Here is a 24,556-nt window from a genome sequence, read left to right as displayed (position 1 = left end):
GAGCAGATTCAATGTCTAGGCAAGGCCCATTCCACGTAGCTGATACCCTCTTGTGTGCCCTCACATGGAGAGCAGGGCGAAGAGGCTCTCTGAAACCTCATTCATACAAACATCAATCCCAGGTTCAATCTCTACCACTAAAAAACAACAAAAAGTCTGTGCAGTTTTGGTACAGCGGTCCATGCTGCAATAGCAGGGCAGGCTTAGATGGGCGGATTCTGAGTTCAAGGCCAGATGAGGCTACATTGTACTAATCATAACCATAAGGGCTCAATCACAAAGGTTGAATTTTCAGGACCCAATCACTTCCCAAAGGCTTCTTCCTAGTATCATTTATATTGAAGAAAAGGATTTCAGTGTAGGAACTGGGTGGGGGAACAGAAGCATTCATTCCATAATATTTGTTAAAGGAAAAATAACCAAATCCAGACACTCAACAAGGCAACACTCACAATAACCTTGCATCCACTAAAAAAACACCATATAATGAAAAAATTTTAAAGAAACACATATTAAGAAATTGCTAGGGGCTAGAGAGACCGCTCAGTGGTTAAGAGCATTGACTGTTTTTCCAGAGGTCCTGAGTTCAATTCCCAGCAACTACATGGTGGCTTACAATCACCTATAATGAGATCTGGTGCCCTCTTCTGGCCTGCAGGGACACGTGCAGGCAGAATACATAATAATTTTTATTTATTTTTTTAATTGCTAGACCTGCAATGAAGTAGTGAAAACGTAAGAGGAAGAGAACTCCCTCCAACTGCCTCATACGTGACAGAATGAGAGTAGAGACAGGCTTTAGAATGGCTTTTATAGCCATGCATATAAGGAAAACATGGACATAATGGCCAGCGAATGGGAGTCATAAAGAAGAAACAAGTGAAACTTGTCTGTGGGTTTAAAAAGTAATAAAAACAAGCCGGGCGGTGGTGGCGCGCGCCTTTAATCCCAGCACTAGGGAGGCCGAGCCAGGCGGATCTCTGTGAGTTCGAGGCCAGCCTGGGCTACCAAGTGAGTTCCAGGAAAGGCTCAAAGCTACACAGAGAAACCCTGTCTCGAAAAACCAAAAAAAAAAAAAAAAAAAAAAAAGTAATAAAAACAAATCTTAAGGGGCTGGAGAGATGGCTCAGTGGTTACGAGCATTTGTTGAGGACCTCTCATACAGGGCCTGAGTTCCATTTCTAGCATTTGGTGGCATACAACCATCCCTAATTCCAGTTCTCGGGGATTCAATGTCCTAATCTGACCTCCACATGTACCAGGTACACATGTGGTGTGCACACATTCATGTAGACAAAACATTCACACACATAAAATAAATCTAAAAATATAATTATTTTATTTTATTTTATTTATTTATTTTTGGTTTTTCAAAACAGAGTTTCTCTGTGTAACAGCCCTGGCTGTCCTGGAACTCACTCTGTAGACCAGGCTAGCCTCAAACTCAGAGCTCCATCTGTCTCTTCCTCCCAAGTGCTGGGATTAAAGATGTGCGCCACCACTGCCCAGCCAAAAATGAATAAATCTGAAATGGAGGTTGGGGAGCTGGAGGGACGGCTCAGCAGTTGACAGCATTTGCTGCTCTTGCAGAGGACCTAAGTTTAGTTCCCAGCACCCACACTGGGTAGTTCACAGCAGCTAGCAACGGGCTCTAGGGGGACCTGATGCTTCGTGTCTCTGTGGGCACCTGAACTCACACACAGAACACACCCCCCAGACAAATACAGGTATACATAATTAAAAATAATAAAAATGAATATTTATTTATTTATTGTTTTGGAGGGGACAATTTATTTATTGGGGTTTTTTTGGGGGGGGGAGACAAGGTTTCTCTGTGTAGCTCTAGCTGTCCTGGAACTCACTCTGTAGACCAGGCTGGCCTCAAACTCACAGCTATTCTCCTGTCTCTGCCTTTGGAGTGCTGGGATTCAAGACATGTACTACCACACCCAGCCCATGAATCTTTAAAAAAAAAAATGTAAGGTGTGTCAAGGAAGAGTGCTCAGTTGGTAAAGCGCTTGATGCACAAGCCTGACAATCTGAGATTGGATACCTGGAATCCACACAAATGCCAGATGTGGTAGTGCGCATGTGTTTTTAATCTCAGCATGCCTCTAATGCAGTGGTTCTCAACCTTCCTAATGCTTCGACCCTCTAATACAGTTCCTCATGTTGTGGTGACCCCTCCAACCATAAAATTATTTTCATTGCTACTTCATAACTGTGATTCTGCTACTGTTATGAAATCATAATGTAAGTATCTGATACGCAGGATATCTGATACATGATACCTGTGAAAGGGTCATTTGACCCCCAAAGGGGTCATGGCCCCCAGGTTGAGAACCAGTGCTCTAATGGGGGCTATGAGACAAAGACAAGAGAACTGTTGGAAGCTGGAGGACTAGCTAGCCTGACATATATAGCAATGAACAAGAGACAACCTGACTCAAAACAAGGTAAAAGGTGAGGACTAGCAGCCAAGGTTGTCCCTTCACATCTATGTATGTGCTATGGTGCGCGCACACACACACACACACACACACACACACACACACACACACACACACACACACACACACACACTGCAAGCTCAGTTTGGTAGTACAGGCCTGTAATCCTAGAACTCTGCATGCTGGGGCTGGAGGAGTTGGAAGTTGAGGCCACCCTCAGCTACCTAACTGGGACATGACTCTAAAAAAGAAAAATTCACTTTGGGTCATCATTTCAGATGTTGCTCCACCCTGTGCATTTGCACAGAACTTCATGGCGGTGAGAACACATAGAGGAAGGGGTTATTCACCTCTCCACAGACAGGGAGTACATAGTAAGGACCAGGGACTAGGCATAACCTTCAGTGCACACCCCCAGCGCTTTACATCCTCCAGCTAGGCAACAACTCATAGTTTGCAGACCTAATAAAATAGCATCATCAGCTACGAGTCAAGGCCTTATCGCATGAGCGCATTGGGACTTTTTATATTCAAACCACATTATTGCATCCACAGATCCAAAGCATCTGACAAATCCCACAAAACAGAATAATAAAATTGCTGAAAATCTGTGACTAAGAGAATATCTTCAGAATTAATCAGATTTTCGAAATACACACTGGAAACACCATGTCTTTCTCATCAGAAAAGGTACCTTGGTGGTGCACTTCTTTTTTGTTTAAATAAACATGTTCTCATTGAATCTCCTAAGACTCTTAGTCTGATATCATCTCTTAAGGACCATAAAGGGATGGTTGAGAAGAACCCTGACTCAAGAAGAGGTTACTGCATCCCAAAACTCTGTAAGCTTTCTCTTCTGTAATATCAGCTGCTTTGTGTGTATGGGGTTTTTTTCCCCTTACACTAGGGTAGTTTTGCTACTCGAAATGGTTAAGATTTTGTTATCTTGGCCAGCCATGGATACAGTAAAATCCCTTCTGTTATTCTTAGACTCATGTGAGACTGAAGAGAAAATAAAATGTAAAAGGGCTCTTTAAAAATTCAAGCATCGACGGGCAGTGGTGGCGCATGGCTTTAATCCCAGCACTCGGGAGGCAGAGGCAGGCAGATCTCTGTGAGTTCGAGGCCAGCCTAGTCTACAGAGTGAGATCCAGGACAGGCACCAAAACTACACCGAGAAACCCTGTCTCAAAAAAAAAAAAAATTCAAGCATCATTAAAGTCTGTATAAAAACTTGTAGAAAAATAAGAACTTGCAGTTTAGCTGCATATGGATAAATGATGTAGTTTGTTTCATTCTGCTATAACACTGTTGGGATTCAGCTATCTGTGGGTTAGTTGGCGAATTTATTTTGATATGCTGCTGTTTTGACTAGATCTTTATTTTTGTTACATTAATGAAGGAAGCAGGGTAAAAATGAGGTAGTAAAAGGACGAAGAGATGAAAAGAAGTCATTAGGGGAACATTTTTTTGAACTAAGGATGGATTTTTGTATGGCAAAATAAAGACTTTGTCCTAACAATTGGTCCAAAGTGGAAGTAGATAAGGGCCAAACCAGGTCAAAAGTATGTTACAGAAGAAACATGACAGGATTTATGTCATGCTGGCATGCCATGAAATACAGTTGAGAGGGCTGTGTATTTCGGAGAGCGAAATAAAGTAGTATTCCTGTTCCGAAGCTGCCAACCTCACTCAGTAAACGGATACAAGTGATGGGGTTACAAGCTGCTAATGCTTTATTTAGCTCCTGCGTTCCACATTTTTGTTGTCTGTTGTTCCTGTAAGCTTCCCTGTGCCCTCCCATCCCATATGTGTGGGGATGCTTGCACATACTTTGCTGCCCTGGTTCCACATGGCAGAGGTAGAGAAAGAACTTATGTGTGTATTTTTGCCATGCAACACCAAGACCTTTCCCTCGGGCATTACTCAATCTATGCTGACCACCAAACCTGCTCTTACAGACAGCAGCAACTAGGTTAGAGACACAGCTCCACATTATCCGGGTCCCTTCCCCAGCAACGGAGGAATTCTTTTCAGAGACATCTGCTCAGGTAAAATGGGAGTCATGGCCTCACTGAAGAAGGAATTTTCAGGACAAGCCATTTGAAACACACATTTAAGCATAGGTTAATAGAAAGGTACTCAGGAAAAAGAGTGAGGCACATCCAAGAACATGAGTATAGGTGTCTTAGTGCTTCTGCTGCTGTGATAAAGCATTGTGACCAAAAGCAACTTGGGGAGGAAAGGGTTTATTTGGCTTGCATTCCATCTCATAGTCCATCATCAAAGCAAGTCAGAGCAGAACCTTGGAAGCAGGAGCTGAAGCAGAAGCCAGGGAGGAGTGCTGCTTACTGGCTTGCTCCTCCTCAGTTTGCTTACACACTCCAGGCCCACCAGGCCAGTGGGGGCACCACCCACACTGAGCTGTGCTCTCCCATATCAACCATCAGTCAAGAACATGACCCACAGGTTTGCCTATGGGCCAACCCAATGGAAGAGTTTTCTCTGTTGAGGTTCTCTGTTCTCAGAAGACTTTAGTTGTATCAAGTTGACAAAAACAAAATAAAACAACAAACAAAAAAAAAATGAACCAACCAGGACTTGTCAAAGTGGGCTTCTCAAAGAAGAGTAACGTTTCATTTATCTTGACAATAGCCACAGGTACAGTTTTTGTGAGTTACAAAATTATTAACTTCAAGGTCTTGCTAAGAAATTTAAATGAGATCACAGGGTGGTGACCACTGCATCCTTAACAAGATTACAGTTGATAAGGTAAAAGTCTAGATCACACAGACTCAGGAAGTTAGGATAGCTTCACTAAAAACAAAAGTTAATTTTTTACTTCTGAGGTCCAGGAACTGTGCAATAGAGGGGTAAGTCATACCCAAGGGCATATATACCCAGGCCGTAAGCCTGCTTTATTGCTACTTTAACATTCTTACTTGAAATCATTTCTGTATGGAAGAAGTATTATCTCCGTGCGGCAACCTTCATAGCAAATGATAAGCATGCTGACTTTCGTTGCTGCTGTTCTTCTAGCCATCTGCTGCTCATCTGCCCTCCAGCCACCTCACCCCCCACACTTCCTGCCCTCATCCTTGGACTCCAGGTTCTTGCCCTCCCTCTGCCCCCCCTTCCTAGGCAGGGCAGACACCTCAAATGGGGCCTGAAGAGAGCAGGCACCAAGTAGGAGTCCTCAGAGTTGTGACGGGAACAGAAGGAACAGCTTCGTTCTCAGCAAAAGGGACTTAGGAGTAGAGCTTGGTGAAGGGAGGGCGCCGAGAACGCAGAGTACCAAAACAGGGCCCTGGGGCAGAGGGAAGGATGCAGGCCTGCCCTCCCCACCCCCACCCCCGAGGAAAGGAGACCCTACAGGCTCACATTCCTCCCAGTGGGAACCCTCCGTGTCTAACCACTTGTGCTTCTGGCCATCAGTTACAGCACCATGCTAGACCACCTAGTTTACCAGCCCAAGCTGCTCCTCGGTGAAGTGTATCTTGTACGGACTGAGCTTCCAGCGCTGCAGGCACATGCTCTCCAAGTTTCCTCCCAAATGGTTCCAAAGGACTGAAGGAAGACAGGAGACAGTTCATTTGTAAATAGGTAGACAGCTAGGGAGAGACATCCTGGATCAGATCACCCTAAACCCCAGTTATCCTCTGTCTTAGTTAGGGTTTCTATTGCTGTGAAGAGACACCATGACCACAGCAAGTCTTATAAAGGAAAACATTTAACTGAGGCTGGCTTACAGTTCAGAAGTTTAGTCCACTGTCATCATGGTGGGAAGCATGGTGGCGTGCAGGCAGACATGGCACTGAAGAGGTAGCTCAGAGTTCTACATCCAGATTGTCAGGCAGCAGGAAGAGACAGTGAGACACTGGGCCTGGCTTAAGCATCTGAGACCTCAAAGCCCACCCCCAGTGACACACTTCCTCCAACAAAGCCACACCTACTCCAACAAGGCCACAGCTTCTAATAGCACCACTCCCTTTGGGGCCATTGCATTCAAACCACCACACTCTCTGTCTTATTCAGTGTTCTATTGCTGTGAAGAGACTCCATGACCACAGCAACTCTTATAAAGGAAAGCATTTAACTGGGGCTTGCGTATAGTTCAGAGGTTTATTAGTCCATTGCCATCGTGGCAGAAAGCATGGCAGCATGCAGGGAAACATGGTGCTAGAGAGGAAGTTTGAGTCCTCCCGACATCCAGATCCATAGGCAGCAGGAAAAGAGAGAGACACTGGGCCTGGCTTGAGCATTTGAAACCTCAAAGCCCACCCCCAGTGACACACTTCCTCCAACAAGGCCACACCTACTCCAACAAGGCCATACCTCCTAATAAGTGCCATTCCCTGGTGACCAAGCACTCAAATCTATGAGCTTATGGGAGCCATTCTTATTCAAAATATCACATGCCCCTCACCCCGACCCCCTTTTTTGGAGACAGGGTCTCATTATGTAACCCTGGCTGTCCTGGAACTCACTATGTAAACGAGGCTGGTCTCTAACTCACAGAAATCCACCTGCCTCTGCCTCCCAAGTGCTGGGATTAAAGGTATGTGCCACTACCCCTGGCTCCAATTAATTACCTTTTGAACTGAGATGGCTTATTTCCATGTTCTTGGCCATGCTGAAGAGGCATTTTTCTCCTCTCTAGTAAGATGGACAGGCTAACTACCCCTCACTCTCACTAAACCCTGAATACTGGCCAATACAAGCAGAAACTTCCAAGGTTCCCCCACCTTTCTCACCTAGTCAGGTTCCTGTAGTCATTCAAAATGACCCAACCCACAAAGTGCATCCTGTCAGGTCTAACTCCAGAAGAGGGACCCAGCCCTATCCCACACCCTACTAAAAAACATATAAAAACCTGTCCCAGCTAGTACAGCTGTGGGTAACACAGGGGCTGGAGGAGAAGGATAACAGTAGACAGGGACACAGGACTCTGGGCTCACTTCAGGAATGAACGGTTCTTATTTTCCCACTGCTGTGTATGTATCATTTACCTAGCTCCTAAAGCGAGCTCTGTAAGCAGAACTTGAGCAATCAGTCTCTTTGACCCCTTTATCCGAGTTCGTCGTCACTTCCCGGTCCTTGAGGTCTTGTTTTGCTTTGCAAGACATTCCTTCTAGGCCTTATTTTTTTTTTTACCTACAGTTTTCTACAGTTGCATATAGGTCAGAGTTTAGCTTGAGAAAGGAGCTGTGGACCATCTGGACACTCCCAGGGGCAAATTCTGCTCCACCAAGATAGACACACACACACACACACACACACACACACACACACACACACACACACACACCCTGTTATTCACTGAGCTATGACTTTGTGTACTGTGCTCTCTCTGTGTCCTATTTTTCCTGCAATAAACGTGGTGTGAGGTGGACTTCAAACTTCCCATCTGTAACTATTTACTTGGAGAAACTAAAGCAAGGAAAACCAGCAGGCAACAAGACTATCTGCCTTCTCTTGAAGGCCCACACAAGAGTCCCTGTTTTGCATATTCCCTGAAGATTCTCTTGTTTTCTGATCCTTTAAGTCAAATCTATTAAATTATTGCAACAGAGAAGCCAACAGGAAGAGTGACTACTCCTAACAGAGATTCATCAACTTTTTCCACTAGTGACTTTGTTTACCTGAGAAATTCATACTCAACCCCAGGTATATAGGTAATATAAAGGGAGTACATAAATAAAACATTTCATGGTAATAATTCATAAAATACTTAAAACAATTTTTATGAATACATATACCTTTACCATTTATTAAGATGAGGAGAAAATTGCTTCCTAATGAGACAGACATGCTTACATTTACATAAAACATTAAATTTTGGCCGGGCAGTGGTGGCTCATACCTTTAATCCCAGCACTCAGGAGTAGAGAGGTAGGCAGATCTCTGAGTTCGAGGCCAGCCTAGTCATTCTATAGAGTGAGTTCCAGGACAGCCACGTCAACACATAGAAACCCTAATCTCAAAAAACAAAAACAAACACGAAAACATTTAATTTTGGCTAAATATTTGATACTCCAGGGTGCAGAACATCTTCAACATTTTTTCCAAAATTGATTGATATTCTGATTTTATAATTATCAGTTCTGAGAGTGTGACTTTAAATGTGTAGAACAGAGTGGTCTTGCCACCAAGACCCTTGAATTCTTTATTTCCCTATGGCAAATAAAGTTATCCATTTTCCCTTTGCTGTCTTCCCACTCTATTCTTGGAGGAAGAATGGACAAGAACGTTGCCAGAGCCAGGAAACCAACTTCACTTACCAACTGTTTCCATAATATCCAATAGTCTCAAATCCTAGCCAAGCTGCTTCAGGTATTTGTTCCCACTTAGCGGCATAGCAGCATGTACAATTCGAATTATGCATTCCGTGTGTTCAAAACCGAGGCTACAATGAAGTTGTCTGGTGGTCGTAAACCTATTGAATTCACTATGTCTGGATTTTTAAAATTAATTTCTGGTTATTTACTTGTTCAGAAACCTTATTGTTACCGAACCTTTCGCCAGTCCCCACATTCAGTCAGTCTTCTAGGGTCATGACTCACAAGTTAAGAAACTGACCTCTAATAAACCACAATTAAAGGACAAACTATACCAATCCAGATCTGATTCGATTTACTGATAGGAGCAGTTGTGTAAAAAGCAGATTGGAGCCAGGTGGTGGCGGCACATGCCTTTAACCCAGCACTTGGGAGGCAGAGGCAGGTGGATCTCTGTGAGTTCAAGGCCAGCCTGGTCTACAGAGCGAGTTCCAGGACAGCCAGAGCTGTTACACAGAAAAACACTGTCTCGAAAAATTTAAAAAAAAAAAAAAGCGGATTGAATGATATAGTCTGGTCTGCTTCAATCAGACACCAGAATCAAAACCACTTTCACCTAGAACCTCCGCCCAGAAGGCAGAGCTTATAACTCTCCCCCAGGCTTTCAAACTAGCCAAAAATAAAATCACCACTTGATATCGCCAGACACACGTCCAACTTCTTAACATTGCAACATAATGTGTTATCGTCTACAAAGTTCACTCTCCACAAAGTTCATGGTCTAAGTAATGTTGGAACACCAGTCTGCATCTTCAGGGTAGCTCCCACAGCCTGAATCACAGGATGCCTCTGCAGCTCTTACCGGGGCAGAGTTAAACTACCTGTGCTGTGAACTGGTAACAGCCCATGATTTACGGCCCTAACCAGTACCTGACTCCATGTTATTTGTCCTGCATATTAGCTATGTTGAACTAGATAAGGTGCTGTGAAACTTCCTGACAATCCTAAAAGATTGAGAAAAAAAAAAAAAAAAAAGGCTAAGTTCCTCCTTTATTGGGGAGATTGGTCTAGAAACTCCTCAGGGGTTTCCGGAGATTGCACTGAAGGCTACTCTCTGTTCAGCTCCTCTGCTCACTCCCTAGTCATTCTCATGGCATCTCTTTTCTGAGACAGGCCTTGAATGGTCCGGAGCTCGATATGTAGACTAGGCTGGCCTCGAACTCACAGGTAACTAACCACCGGGTTTCTGCCTCCTGAATGCTGGGAGTAAAAGCTTATACCACTATGCCTGGCTCTCTTACACACACTCTTAATATTAAGTTCCTTCCTAGACTTTGAAGGGAACTCTTTTCTTAACTTTAAGGTCTCACGTTTAGATCTCCATATATTTTATTATTTCTATGTGATTCTCTCTCTCCCATCCCGAAGCCCCATCATAGCTTTGAGGCCCTTTCGTTCTAGTAAACCTCATCCTTCAAAGGAATTATGAATTGTGTTGGCTTCCTTTCTGGATTGATAACCAATGCGCCCCCCGCCCCGCCCCGATATTTATCAGAAGTCACACACACATAAAAATCGAGAAAAAAAAATCCACTTCATAATATTTAAGTTTATTGTGTTGGGTCACATTCTTAGTATTCATGCAGTCCATACAGCGCTTGGATACGCCGGACTGATTCCAATGACGCCTTCCAGCATCACATATACACGCTGCCTTGTTTGGAAAGGGGAATGAATGGTTGGAATTTAAAATCCCAATCTTCTATTCACTCACCAAGTGCCCCTGTGTGCTCGATCACTCTCACGCCCTAGTCGGGAGTCTCACAAGGCAGGTATTATCAAGGAGCCGCACTCCAGCCCCATCGCCCATTCATTGGCCAGAGCCTGATTCCGGGTAAACGTTGCTGAGCTACCACTGTCCAAACGTCCACGGCGCCCCGGATTGGCCCGCGTCACTTCCTCGGTTCCGGACACAGTCCACGCAGGAGCGGGTCTTTACGGAGACCCGCCCACAGGGCGTGGCCAGAGCGCGCCCCACCGGGGAATGCGGCCGTCGGCCTTTGCCCTCCGCACCGCACCCCTGAGAACCGCGCTTGACTGGGAAACAGTCCCAGGGCTGGGACCACGAAGCAAGCCGGAGACGGTCGCCAAGAGCCGCGAGTACGCCCAGAGACGCTCCGGCCGACCGGCCGGAAGCGGAACCGAGCAGAGCCGGAAGGAGCGAAGCCCACCTGAAGGTTGCTGAGCACCGGCGGGCGTTGAGCCCAACGGAGCCCGCGTCATGGCGGCCGACGGGACCGGTGTAGCCGGAGGAGGTGCTGTCGGCGGCTGCCTGACCAAAGACAGCTTGCAGGATGCTAAGTGCCCGGTGCCGGTCCCCAATCGGCGGCGCGCTTCATCGCTGTCTCGTGACGCGCAGCGACGAGCCTATCAGTGGTGCCGGGAGTACCTGGGCGGGGCCTGGCGCCGAGCGCAGCCGGAGGAGCTGAGCGTTTGCCCCGTGAGGTCAGGGGTCAAGCCTCCGGGCTATCAAGACACTCCCTATTTAGATGCTGTCAGGGCTGTGCGGGGGAAGGGGGCGGGGCCAGGACCAGGTCTGCGGACCGCTGTGCTGGGGGGATCGGGGTCTCCCTGGGGGCTTGGTGAGGTCTTCTCTCGGGAGTGGGGGCTAGGGTGGGTCTCACCCATCTGGGTGACTCTTGCTGAGCCTGATCGGTGTGGATCTGCAGCGGAGGCCTTAGCAACCTGCTCTTCCGATGCTCGCTACCGAACCACCTGCCCAGTGTGGGCGAGGAGCCCCGCGAGGTGCTGCTACGACTGTATGGGGCCATCCTGCAGGTGAGGGGGAGCGAGGGCCGGAGCTTGAAGTGAGCAAGTGGGGCAGAAACTGTTGCCATCCTTGTGCATCCGAGTGTGTTGATGCTCGTGGACCATCAACAGCTTTTGCTCCAGGATCCCCAGTCAGTCAGACCAGAAGTCCCAGCCAGCTATGATGAATGAAGAAAACATCCCTTTGCACCCGTGCCCACTTACCTCCGGCTCTTTCTCACTTGGGCTCCTTTGCCATCTTCCTTCAGGGTGTAGACTCCTTGGTATTGGAAAGCGTGATGTTCGCCATTCTTGCAGAGAGGTCACTAGGGCCCCAACTTTATGGAGTGTTTCCAGAGGGCCGCCTGGAACAGTACCTCCCAGTAAGAGCCCAGTTTTTATTGTTATTTTTACCAAGTCCTTCCCCTTCCCCGATGTCTGCCTTCACATCCTAGGTAGGGAAATTTCCCTAAGACCATGATCTCCTCCCATTCCCATATCCCTTCCCCCGTCCCGCCCCAGCCCCCTCACCACCCTGATAGGTTACTGGGTACAGAGCCGGCCATTGAAAACTCGAGAGCTCCGGGACCCAGTGTTGTCGGGAGCCATTGCAACAAAGATGGCCCGTTTCCATGGTATGGAGATGCCCTTCACTAAGGAGCCCCACTGGTTGTTTGGGACCATGGAGCGGTGAGTCAGATTTGGGACCGGTACACCTAAACTGAACCTCTAGTTTGGGTGGATAGGCTTCCCAGTATCCATCATGAACGCTCGTGTTTCCCAGCCAAGTCACAGTGACAGGAAAATTTGGCCTAAAAGTATGTAGGAGAAGAGAGTGGGGAAAGATAGGAGAGTGAATGTATCCTATTTGGGGGACTTACAGGTACCTAAAACAGATCCAGGACCTGCCTTCCACGGGCCTCCCCCAGATGAACCTGCTGGAGATGTACAACCTGAAGGATGAGATGGGCAACCTCAGGTGAAGGCAGACCTGGCATTTAGCAGTGTCCTCCCCAGGATTTGCTGAGGACTCGAGTCAGGGCTAGCCTTTGAAGGTAGCTGTAGTCACGTGACCTTACAACCTATGCCCCTCTACCTCTACAGGAAATTGCTAGAGGCTACCCCATCACCAGTGGTCTTCTGCCACAATGACATCCAGGAAGGTATGAGAGCGTTTGTGAGCCTTCAAGCCCAGGCTGCAGGGGGTGGGGTGCCCTGAAGTGACCAAAATCCCCATTCCCCCAGGGAACATCTTACTGCTCTCCGAGCCAGAAAATGGTGACAGCCTCATGTTGGTTGACTTTGAGTACAGTAGTTACAACTACAGGTAAGGGTTGGAGGACAAGCTCCCATGGGACCTGTTCCTCCTGGGCTCTGGGAGAACACTGCCGGGCCTTCGTCTCCACATCCCAGCTGCCCATGGACTGAATGCTTGCTTATTCTCTCAGGGGCTTTGACATTGGGAATCATTTTTGTGAGTGGGTTTATGATTACACCCACGAGGAGTGGCCTTTCTACAAAGCGAGACCCACAGACTACCCCACTCGAGGACAGCAGGTTTGTAGGCTGGGGGTTGGGAAAAGGAGCTTTTTTTTTTTTTTTTTTTTTTTGGTAAAAAGAAAGAATGGGCCGGGTGGTGGTGGCGCACGCCTTTAATCCCAGCACTCAGGAGGCAGAGCCAGGCGGATCTCTGTGAGTTTGAGGCCAGCCTGGGCTATCAAGTGAGTCCCAGGAGAGGCGCAAAGCTACACAGAGAAACCCTGTCTCGGAAAAAAAAAAAAAAAAAAAAAAAAAAAAGAATGGCTAGAAAAGGTAAAATTCCACCATCTCCCCAGTTCCTGACTCTTGTCCATTGCTCTCAGCTCCATTTTATTCGCCATTATCTGGCAGAGGTTCAGAAAGGTCAGATCCTCTCTGAAGAGCAGAAGAAGCTGGAGGAAGATTTGCTGACAGAGGCCAATCGGTGAGGACGGAGGGCAAGGGGGGAGTGAGGGAGGACTCGGAGGAGGAGAATTGCAGGTAAGGTGCCAGTGTAGATGACCGGTGACATCAGGAAAAAAGCAGAGAGTCACAGTGGGGTAAGGGTTAGGAAAGTGGGGGAGAAGCTGGGCCTTTGGAGACTGACTAGCCTTGGGGGAAACTAAATAGGCAATACTAAACGCACTCTTGATGGCCCCTCCTTTTCCTGTCGTCCCACCCCCACCCCCACTCCCTAGGTACGCTCTGGCTTCACATTTTTTCTGGGGTCTGTGGTCCATCCTCCAGGCATCCATGTCCACCATAGAGTTTGGCTACTTGGTAATAACCCATACATTGGGCATGTTGGGTGGGGGCTGGGGAGGAGCGCTGGTCGTGTCCTCCAGGAAATCCAGGCAGTCCCTGGTAGCTGTGGGCAGAACTCAGCAGGTGTAGGCTACTGCTTCCAGCCTTCTCATCGCTCTGTATTATGGGTTTCCTTCCTTAGGAGTACGCCCAGTCTCGGTTCCAGTTCTACTTCCAGCAGAAGGGGCAGCTGACCAGTTTCCACCCATCATCTTGACAGTCCAACCCCACCTCAGATTTCTCCTGAAGACTCCAGGGCAGGACCTTGGAGGGAGGGCCAAAGAGCAGGAGACCCCAGAGACTGGGCTGTGCCCCTAAGTGAGACTGTTGTTAAAATCGCTGACCTCTGTCCTCCTGTTTGAGTAGATGCCCAAGGTGGGCATCTGGAATCCCTGGGGTTGTGTACTTAAATAAACAAACTGCTTCGGAAATATACAAACTGAGGGATACAGATTTAAGTGATTTCTGTTTAGTGCACTGTGCTTAAAAGTGGTGAGGGGTCTGTCGGTTCCACTCATTGAGATCTTCTATTCCGGAATATTCCCTGGCTCCAGTCTAGAAGTAACAAATACTGACTTGGGGAAGAGGACTGGAGAGGCCTGGGGCATCAGCGGGCCCTGGGTGTGATCCTCAACCTTGAGTCCTGGAATTAGGGAACAGGCTGCACAGCTGACTCTTGGTGACCTTTTCCCTACATTCAGCTATTTTTAGCACTGATGCAACCATGCTCACGTGAGACCCTCCACTCCCCAGTCCCAGACCTTCCAGCAACCTTCAGCAGGCTTGTGGGAACTCTGCCCACCCCTTCTAGGCGCCCCACCAAAAGGAGGGGGTTCTGGTTTCCGCCCATATCTGTTTTCTCCACCCCAATTTGGGAGTGGGTGTCAAGTTCCCAGTGAGGGCAGGGCGGGGCCGGGCTGGGGTGGCCAGGCCTGAAGGACGTGGGGACATGGGCCAGAGTGGCCAGACCCTACACCGACAGAAGCAAACCTGAGCTGTGAGTGGGGGACCAGCACAGGGAGGCCATCCGGACCCAGAGCCATTCCGTCCCACAACTCTTCACCCTTACTGTCATCCGAGCTTTGCGAGCGAGGACTGTGCTGGGAGCACCTGAACCTAGTCTCTGTCCGGGCCCACTCCCTTTCCTGGGCGTCTTTCCTGGACCCCAAGCCGCCCTTCGCTGCCCTTGGGGCACCTGGAGCCCGACTCCTGCAGCATTGCAGATAGGCCTGTCCGGAACCCCACGAGGGTTCTGCGGCGGCGGCGGCGGTTAGCCAGGCTTGGGAGGGCCCAGCAGGGCGCGTAGCAGCGTTGGGGCACGGGCGGGTTTGGGAGGGGGGTGGTCGCATAGGGAACCGGGCAGAGGGTGGGGGGAGCGAGGACCAGATGGGGCGGCGGAGGGGCGGAGCCTCAGCTAGAGGTGGCCGGGCGGGGGCGGGGCTGGACACACTAAGCACCTTCTGCCCCTAACCTTAGGTGCTGACTGAACCCCAGGATGGCGGAAGCACACCAGGCAGTAGCTTTCCAGTTCACTGTGACCCCGGATGGGGTCGACTTCCAGCTTAGTCGGGAGGCTCTGAGACACATCTATCTGTCTGGAATCAACTCCTGGAAGAAACGCCTTATTCGCATTAAGGTGTGGGAACAGGTGGTTCTCCCGGCCTCTTTTTCCCAGCAGGTGCTTAGGCAGAAGCCAGCTGTCAGCAGTTAGTCTCCTTGTCAGTGCCTGTCTCCGCCTTTGGCCAGCAGGACCGCTGGTTATAGATAGGCTCCAGTCGTGCAGAAACCAGAAGGGTGATGAAGATGTGGTGGGACATATAATGTAGACATGTATGGAGGAAGAACACAGTGAATGGATGAGGCAAAGACCAGGAGCCCTTTCTCAGGATTTCCCAGGTGCCTAATTACATTTTCCCACTCCACAAGGATGCTTGTTTCTTCCCCCACAGAATGGCATCCTTAGGGGTGTGTACCCTGGCAGCCCCACCAGCTGGCTGGTTGTTGTCATGGCAACAGTTGGTTCCAACTATTGCAAGGTGGATCTCTCCATGGGGCTGGTCGATTGCATCCAGAGATACCTCCCTGCCAGGTAAGGCACCTGGAAGACACACGTTTCAAAAAAAAAAAAAAAAGGGCCAAGACAGTTCCCAAGGCCAGGATTCCTGTACTAGACCGATACAGAAAAGCAGTCATTGGTGGCCAAGGGTTGCTCTCACAGGGCTACCATTTCTTAGTTCCAAGGCAGTTTGTCTATTTGATGCACTCAGACCTGAGTGCATCCAGCAAGGTCTTTTTTCATTCGTGTCTTCCCCAAGAGAGTTCATAACCATCGACTGCAGTTAGAACTCCCCAAAGGATGGCATCAAAGGGCTATCCTGAAGCCTTCCTCCTTCTCCAATAGTTATGGCCCCTATGGGACACCACAGACCCAGGAACTTCTCAGCATGGTCATCTTCTCCACTGGGGTCTGGGCAACAGGCATTTTCTTTTTCCGACAAACTCTGAAGCTGCTACTTTCCTACCACGGGTGGATGTTCGAGATGCACAGCAAGACCAGTCATGCCACCAAGATCTGGGCTGTGAGCAGAAGCACTGGAGGGTGCAGGCATCTGGTTTGAGATCATGGGGAATCTCGTTTGGGGTTCTGAGCAAGAAGGGAGAGGCAGATTGAACAAGAGAGCCTGGTGCATGCGTTTTTCCTGAGGGAGCTGGGATGGTTCTGACGGACTTGATCATTTTCTAGTTTGTGTCCACTCTTCCTGCTAGCTCTTACCCCGACACTGTACTCCGTTCCTTTAGATCTGCGTTCGCCTCCTGTCCAGCCGACGGCCCATGCTCTATAGCTTCCAAACATCTCTGCCTAAGCTTCCCGTACCCAGTGTGCCAGCCACGATTCAGCGGGTAAGAGCCTGAGTACCAATGAGCACAAAATCCTGGATTCAGAGGACTAGTCCAAACTTACAAGCACTGTTTTCTACAAATAGCTGGCTTGAGAAGAACGGGGTCTGGTTGAGGGGAGGTTGTAAGAAGGTTAAGAGGGAGAGGTAGAGCCATCTTCATGATAATAATTTGACTGGACAGTACCTGGATTCTGTGCGGCCCTTATTGGATGATGATGAATTTTACCGCATGGAGACACTGGCAAAAGAATTCCAGGACAAGACTGCCCCCAGGCTGCAGAAATACCTGGTACTCAAGTCATGGTGGGCAACTAACTATGTAAGTTTGCCCTCCCAGGCTTGTTCTTATCCCCGTGTTCTCGATATCCCCTCCTCAGCTCTAACCTGCAGCCTAACTATCCGTAGGTGAGTGACTGGTGGGAAGAATACGTCTACCTCCGAGGCAGGAGCCCCCTCATGGTGAACAGCAACTATTATGCCATGGTAAGAACCAGAGCCTCCTAGGGCTCCTGTGTGCCCAGCTCTGTCCCCAGCTCTGGAACAAGGATCTAGAGGACATCCCAGAGCCTTTGCGTCAGTTTCTATGGGTGAGTGGGGCTTATGGAGTGAGGCCTGAGGGGAAGAAAAGGGGAGGAGAGCCCCTGGAGGAGCAGTCCAGAGCCGGCCTGTGGGTGGTGGGGATCCTGACAAGAGGGAGCGTTCTGAGACTGCCCATGAACTTCTCAGGCCACTTATGCCATACTCCACTGCTTCCTAACTTTGCCCTGGCCTCCCTGGCCTCCTGGCCTCTCAGGCACAGGTTCTCAGTTATCTTGACACCATTTCTGGAGAATTTCTTGAACCATGCTTTGCTTTTGTCCCTTTGTGGAATCAGACCACAGGGTGAATACCAGCCCCTGTGGTACTCAGGAAGCCGCTGTCTGCCTCACTTCACGTGACTGGTGTCCACACCATACACCTGTGGACAGGTGGCTGATCTTCCTGCTGCCCAGTGCCTAATCTCTCCTGATGTCTAAAACATACCCTGCTAGCCTCCTGGAATTCCCGTCATCCATGAACTGTCTTTCTAGCAACTTACAACCTGTCCAAATCAAAGATTTGTTTTTGTTGTTTTGTGGTAGAACCCCTTTGAAGCAAAATGAGCAAAGTATGAATGGGCGGAGAACAGTTCTGATCAAAGCTGGAGCCTGTCAGTTATACATTTCTGGAAGTTCACCCTGACATGATGTGGGATGGAACATAGGCAGGGTCTACAATATCTCAGGCCCCTGAAAAAGTTTTCTCAGGTTAGTGAGACTCAGGTGACACCCCGCCAGAGGTGCCCAGCCTACAGACTCTGCTCTGTCTGTAGGATTTTGTGCTTATCAGGAACACAAATGTACAAGCAGCACGTCTGGGAAATGCTGTTCACGCCATGATCATGTATCGCCGCAAACTGGACCGTGAAGAGATCAAACCTGTGAGTTACATCAGGATTAAGGGTGGGGTAAGGAAAAGTGGCTTGAATCTAAGCCATGCTGGGCCTTCCTCCCAGGTAATGGCACTGGGCATGGTACCCATGTGCTCCTACCAGATGGAGAGGATGTTCAACACTACACGCATTCCAGGCAAAGAAACAGGTACGGGGCTACAGCCAGGCATCCATCAAGAGGAAGTCCTACCCTCCCAGGCACCCATCAAGAGGAAGTCCTACCCTCCCAGGGACCCATCAAGAGGAATTCCTAGCCATGACAGCTAGGTGCCCAACTACTGTTTTTCTCTAAGCACTCCAGTGTCTCAGGATCATGAGTTTGTGAAAAGTAGTCAGTTTGTGACAGATTCTGGATGGTTGTGCAGACATGGTGCTGATGCTGGGATGGTTGCTATGTACAGACATGGTGCTGATGCTGGGATGGTTGTTATGTGCAGACATGGTGCTGATGCTGGGATGGTTGTTATGTGCAGACATGGTGCTGATGCTGGGATGGTTGTTATGTACAGACATGGTGCTGATGCTGGGATGGTTGTTATGTACAGACATGGTGCTGATGCTGGGATGGTTGTTATGTACAGACATGGTGCTGATGCTGGGATGGTTGCTATGTACAGACATGGTGCTGATGCTGGGATGGTTGCTATGTACAGACATGGTGCTGATGCTGGGATGGTTGCTATGTACAGACATGGTGCTGATGCTGGGACCCCTAGGAGTCCAGAACAGTGGCTGTCCTTCCAAGGCTTTTGAGTACCTAGGAAGGTAGTCATGAGTAAAGAGCAATGAAGGAACACTGAGCCTATCCTCATGGAGCCTGAAGAGAAGGCAGGAGGGACTCGCTCGGGGCACAGGGACTAGCTTAGCATGGAAATCTATCCCTAGCTGAAGGCAGGCCCAGGTCAGATATGAGGCAGAGCAGAGTCTGCAGGGACCGTCTGTGTGTTGGAGGCGGGCCCTCTCTGGGCTCCAGAGGGGAACTGGGTATTCTCTGAGGTCCTGCCTCAGCTGCTCACTGACTTCTGTCACAGATGTGCTACAGCATCTCTCAGAGAGCAGACATGTGGCCGTCTACCACAAAGGCCGCTTCTACAAGGTGTGGCTCTATGAGGGCTCTCGCCTGCTCAAGCCTCGAGACCTAGAGATGCAGTTCCAGAGAATCCTGGATGACCCTTCCCCGCCTCAGCCTGGGGAGGAGAAGCTGGCAGCCCTCACAGCAGGAGGAAGGTATCCAGGGCCTGTGGGGGAGGGCTTGTCCAGACCCAGGTTCAAGGCTTCATGAGAGGAAAAGCTTGGCCCTCCCTCCATCCTAGAACTGGAGACCAGAGTTGCAACCAAGGACAGGTACATAATACATAGTGAAGGGCACTGGTGGTCAGGACAGAGGCCATCTTTCAGGATACCCAAGTAGTCCTACCTCCTCTCGTCTCCAGACTCAGCCAGATCCTAAGAGATACCCTGATAAAAAGTACACACATTGGTTCTACTGCTTACCTGCCCTTGTACCCTCAGGGTAGAGTGGGCACAGGCACGTCAGACCTTCTTCAGCTCTGGCAAGAACAGGACCGCCCTGGATGCCATCGAACGTGCCGCTTTCTTTGTGGCCCTAGATGAAGAGTCCCACTGTTACAACCCCGACGATGAGGCCAGTCTCAGCCTCTGTGGCAAGGCCTTGCTGCATGGGAACTGCTATAACAGGTGTGTGCCCCAGAGGTCATGGGTCAGAGGTCAGAGTTCAAATTTAGTGATTAGAACTAGAGGCTAGTGGTTTGGGTTAGAAGATTAACGTAGGAGTTGGGGTCAGAGTTAATGGGTAGGTAGCATTATTCAGGGGTGAGGTGGTAGATAATAGCTAAGATTGGAGTTGACGATTAAGAATAGAGATTGAGATGGGGGGCAGGGAGATAGTTCAGTGGGTGGTGGTACCTGCTGCCAAGCCTGATGACCTGAGTTCAAACCCCAGGACCCACATGGTGGAAAGAGAAGCTCCCTTTGACCTCCATGAATGCATGTGCGTGCACACACACACACACACACACACACACACACACACACACACACACATTCACACAAACAAATGTAATTTAAAATTTTTTAAAACAATAGAAGTTAAGGTTAAATTCTGGGTTAGTAATTAGAATTGGATCATTAGTGTTAGCAGCATAGGGTTAGGGTTGTAGGTTGGAGATCTGTATAATTTCCCAGCTTTGGGTCCACCCTGATCTACTCTTGCAGGTGGTTCGACAAATCTTTCACTCTTATTTCCTTCAAGAATGGCCTGTTGGGCCTCAACACAGAACACTCATGGGCAGATGCCCCCATCATTGGGCACCTCTGGGAGGTAAAGGCCTAGAGAGGGGAACCTTCTGGGCAGGTCCTGGCAAAGAAGTTCGTCTCTCAGTTGTGTTTTATCCCCGCAGTTTGTCCTGGGCACTGATACCTTTCACCTGGGTTACACGGAGACCGGACACTGTGTGGGAGAGCCAAACATGAAGTTGGCGCCTCCTCAGCGGCTGCAATGGGACATTCCTGTGCAGGTATGCGGGCTAGGAATGAGGGGGTTAGGTCTCATCCTCAGGATGAAGGGACAAAGCGCTTCTCGGGTGCCACGTGGGCCACAAGCAAAGCAGAGACCCCAGGGTTGTCTGGTTAGAGAAACACTGAGATCCATGGCTCACGTTCATAGAGCACCTGACAGTCTGGCAGTACCCCTCCTCTCCACCAGACCCAGCAGGGCCTCGTGCTGAATCCTCACAGGTTGCCACTTGTGTCTTCGGAAGCTGTTGGGCGGACTCTGCCTTTCCCCCATCACCTAGACTTCACACCTTCTTAGATCTAGAGGCCTCCGTGGAGGACTCTGCCCTCAACTGACCCTTTTCCACATTTTGGCAGTGCCGGGAAGTCATCGAGAATTCGTACCAGGTGGCCAAGGCACTGGCCGACGATGTGGAGTTATACTGCTTCCAGTTCTTACCCTTCGGCAAAGGCCTCATCAAGAAGTGTCGGACCAGCCCTGACGCCTTTGTGCAGATTGCCCTGCAGCTGGCTCATTTCCGGGTAGGAGCTTCTGAGGGCTGTTGAATGTGCAGGGTATCCTCGGGGTCCACCTGCTTGACTCCCCCTGCTGTGTACCCCAGGACAAAGGCAAGTTCTGCCTGACTTATGAGGCCTCGATGACAAGAATGTTCCGAGAGGGGCGGACTGAGACTGTGCGTTCCTGTACCAGTGAGTCCACAGCCTTTGTGAAGGCCATGATGAAGGGGTCCCATAAGGTGAGCCCCACACACCTTGTCTCTCTTCCTCCTTCACCTCTGTTTACTTCAAGGAACACTTGACCCCTCTGCTTCTGACCCCCAGAAAGAAGACCTCCAGGATCTCTTCCGGAAGGCTTCTGAAAAACACCAAAACATGTACCGCCTGGCTATGACAGGGGCCGGGATCGACAGGCACCTCTTCTGCCTTTACATCGTCTCCAAGTACTTAGGGGTTAGCTCTCCTTTCCTGGCTGAGGTCAGTGAAGTTGCTGGGTGTGACCTCTATCCCCTTGCCTTTAGGCCCAGAGAAAGGCCTTCTTGCGATAGGGCTCTGTGGAATTAGTGCTCTTATGAGAAAAAGCAGACGTACATGTGCTCTGCCAGATGGAGAGTGTAAAACAGGCTGAGGTCAGGGAGGGGGTAAGGAGTCAGATGGGACTAAGGCAGCCACAGCTGGGAAGAGCTTATGCAGATGCTGAGGTTTTCAAATGGGCGGTAGGGAACAGAGGAACATCGGTAGTTCAGGGAACTCCTGCACCACACATGTCCATTTCTTTTTTCTTTTTCTTTTTTTTGTGTTTTCGAGACAGGGTTTCTCTGTGTAGTTTTGGTGCCTGTCCTGGATCTCGCTCTGTAGACCAGGCTGGCCTTGAACTCCCAGAGATCCGCCTGGCTCTGCCTCCCAGTGCTGGGATTAAAGGCGTGTGCCACCATGTCCCAGCACATGTCCATTTCTGTACTCTTAACTAGTGCCTCTTATGTTTTGTCTTGCTTGTTTATTTAAGACCAAGTCTTGTTATATCGCTTTGGCTGGCCTGGAATTCACTAGGTAGAGCAGGCTGACCTTGAACTCATGGATGATCCTACCTCTGCCTCCTCAGTATTGGGATTACAGGCGTGTACCACCATGCCTGGCTGATACTATCTGTACTGACATAGTTCTCTGGCACTGCTGGTAGGACAGGGTGCATACTGAGTGCCTAATGTCTAACCGACCTCCACCTCCCTGTTACAGGTGCTTTCAGAACCCTGGAGCCTCTCCACCAGCCAGATTCCTCAGTACCAGATCCGCATGTTTGATCCAAATCAGTACCCCAATCATCTGGGAGCTGGGGGTGGCTTTGGCCCTGTGAGTGCCTCAGAAGGATGGTGGTCGGCAGCATCGGGACCCTGGAGTTTCAGTTTAGGGGTTCAAACATGGGCATGAGCACTCGATTTAGAGAAGACTGTGTGACTGTAAAATGGTAGCTGCTGACTTAGGCAGGCAGGTACTAGGACTACCCATTCACGAGCTTCCCCAGGGCGGCATCACCACACTCAAGGCTAGTCTTCAGGGAATAAGGCAACACACTGAGCCCTCCAGAGGTGTATTCACCTGAAGACAACAGCTCTTTCCCAATGGAGCATTCACATGAGCTGCTCTGTCAGAAGGCTAGAGATTGCTACAGAGAGGGGGGTGATCTATAGTGCGAGTCCCTGAGGAAATGTGAGTCCCAGACTGCCAAACACAGGGGCAGCATCCTTTAAAGGAAACTGAAGGTCCAGTCTTGGAACCAGAGGCAGAGTCCTTTGGTTTGCATACTCTTTCCTGGATTAGGAGAGTGGGGGGCTGACCTCAAGAATGCAATATCCAACATGGGTCCACCTCCTGTGACTCTCGTGGGAAGGGAAAAGTCCATCACTTTGGCTCTTGGGACTCATTTGCTTCTTGTCCTCAGGTGGCAGATGATGGTTATGGGGTTTCTTACATGATCGCAGGTGAAAATACTATGTTCTTCCATGTTTCCAGCAAGTTCTCAAGTTCTGAGACGGTGAGTCTCCCATGCTCCCATTTGGGGTGGTCCTGAGAAGAGGTACTCTGTGGGGTATCCCAGAAGCACATTCCACCTCTGGTGGGTAAGAGTCTGCTTGTAGGTTCAGAGGGCTGGGGGCTGTCCTGAGAATGTGTCTAAGCTCCCAGTTCCCACAGAATGCCCAGCGCTTTGGGAACCACATTCGCCAAGCACTGTTGGACATCGCCGATCTTTTCAAAGTGCCCAAGACTGAAAGCTGAGGACAGGAGAAAGACCAGCTGCCCGTTTGTCCCCACCTGGTGGAGGAAGAAGCCTGTGGCCAGTTCACAGGCACAAGGGGTGGCATGCACACGTGCCCAGTTCTGCACATCTCTGGTGGCGGGTGCGCTCCAGGCAGATACTGCTCCTTTAGGGCCCAGGTGGAGGTGGGACTGGAGCGGCGAGGGAATTTTGATTTTTTTTTTCTTGGTACATGCTAATAAAAAATAAGGCTGTATAATTCTCTCTCAACCCGTAGGTGCCTATGTTGTGTTAGAGAACTATAAGGCCCTCTTTCTGCCTCAGCTCAGACTAGAATGGTGGCAATAACAATCTAGGAGAATGTTCACGAGGGCTTCTTCTCCGCTTTGAAACATGTGCCTTTCCAGAATAATGCAGGCTTTGAGAGCGCTGTCCACCCTCTCATGTGCACTTGGAATAAATTCTTGCTTTAGAACCTTTACCTGTTCCATGGGGCTACTTCTGTTTATCTGCCAGGGAGTGGGGCCCACCTGCCTACTCCACTCACTGGCATGCCTTCTGTAGCAATCTGGGCTAGAGTGCAACCCTACTGAGGCCAGGGGTGCCAGGCGCGCATATCTGTGAGGGCACACAAGATACCCTGCAGCCACATGCTACTTCAGTCCCGTATGCTCTCTTGTGGAAATAACGTTAAACTGAGTTGGACAATGATGGCTCAATACCATATAGACTTGCCTTCAATTCTTCAGAAATAGTATTGCCTTGCACTTAGGGGGCTGAGGCAGAAGGATTCAAGATTTCAAGGGCAGTCTGAGCTACAGAGTGAAACCCTGTCTCAAAAAAAAGAGCAAACCAATAATAATCTTTTTTGAAAGCATAAGTAGCACATCAGTAACTACAGCTGCATACTTGAATGAAAGATTCCAGATGCTAAGAACCCACATGCACATCAGATTTAGAAGTCATGTTTATTGAGCATAGATATGACCCTATTCTGGAAACTCAGTGATGAACAGGACACACTCTCTGCCTATACAGAA

At 49.3% G+C, this 24,556-nt stretch overlaps 2 protein-coding genes and 1 long non-coding RNA gene across 4 annotated transcripts; 2 read left to right on the top strand and 1 right to left on the bottom strand.

Annotated features, from left to right (window-relative positions):
• Nucleotides 1-4,683: 4,683 nt before the first annotated feature.
• Nucleotides 4,684-10,616, bottom strand: LOC128116956 (uncharacterized). The gene is made up of 2 exons (XR_008220638.1): nucleotides 10,503-10,616; nucleotides 4,684-6,017 (listed from the first exon to the last, which is right to left on the bottom strand). It is a non-coding gene; the product is annotated as an uncharacterized LOC128116956 (long non-coding RNA).
• On the top strand, nucleotides 10,321-14,301 carry Chkb (choline kinase beta). 2 transcript variants are annotated; one of them, XM_052748659.1, is made up of 11 exons: nucleotides 10,322-11,233; nucleotides 11,458-11,566; nucleotides 11,806-11,919; nucleotides 12,093-12,226; nucleotides 12,420-12,515; nucleotides 12,641-12,699; nucleotides 12,782-12,863; nucleotides 12,985-13,093; nucleotides 13,399-13,499; nucleotides 13,753-13,834; nucleotides 14,001-14,301. In XM_052748659.1, exons 1-11 carry the CDS (start codon nucleotides 11,010-11,012, stop codon nucleotides 14,073-14,075), a joined length of 1,185 nt encoding a protein of 394 aa, XP_052604619.1. In that variant the 5' UTR covers nucleotides 10,322-11,009; the 3' UTR covers nucleotides 14,076-14,301. The 2 variants fall into 2 exon arrangements, with proteins under 2 accessions (XP_052604620.1, XP_052604619.1); XM_052748660.1 differs by lacking the exon at nucleotides 12,420-12,515 and having other exon boundaries at nucleotides 10,321-11,233.
• Cpt1b (carnitine palmitoyltransferase 1B) lies at nucleotides 14,123-23,997 on the top strand. The gene is made up of 19 exons (XM_052748658.1): nucleotides 14,123-14,233; nucleotides 15,335-15,494; nucleotides 15,808-15,947; nucleotides 16,260-16,437; nucleotides 16,658-16,759; nucleotides 16,940-17,077; nucleotides 17,164-17,241; nucleotides 18,110-18,217; nucleotides 18,293-18,377; nucleotides 19,261-19,456; nucleotides 19,742-19,927; nucleotides 20,465-20,570; nucleotides 20,650-20,766; nucleotides 21,122-21,286; nucleotides 21,367-21,501; nucleotides 21,587-21,739; nucleotides 22,499-22,612; nucleotides 23,202-23,294; nucleotides 23,453-23,997. The coding sequence occupies exons 2-19, from the start codon at nucleotides 15,354-15,356 to the stop codon at nucleotides 23,534-23,536; spliced, it is 2,319 nt and encodes a 772-aa protein (XP_052604618.1). The 5' UTR covers nucleotides 14,123-14,233; nucleotides 15,335-15,353; the 3' UTR covers nucleotides 23,537-23,997.
• Nucleotides 23,998-24,556: the final 559 nt, after the last annotated feature.

Source organism: Peromyscus californicus, unplaced genomic scaffold (assembly GCF_007827085.1).
Source record: "Peromyscus californicus insignis strain IS unplaced genomic scaffold, ASM782708v3 Scaffold_20__1_contigs__length_68692818, whole genome shotgun sequence".
Classification (NCBI taxonomy): domain Eukaryota; kingdom Metazoa; phylum Chordata; class Mammalia; order Rodentia; family Cricetidae; genus Peromyscus; species Peromyscus californicus.
This window is presented reverse-complemented; position numbering and strand designations above follow the sequence as displayed.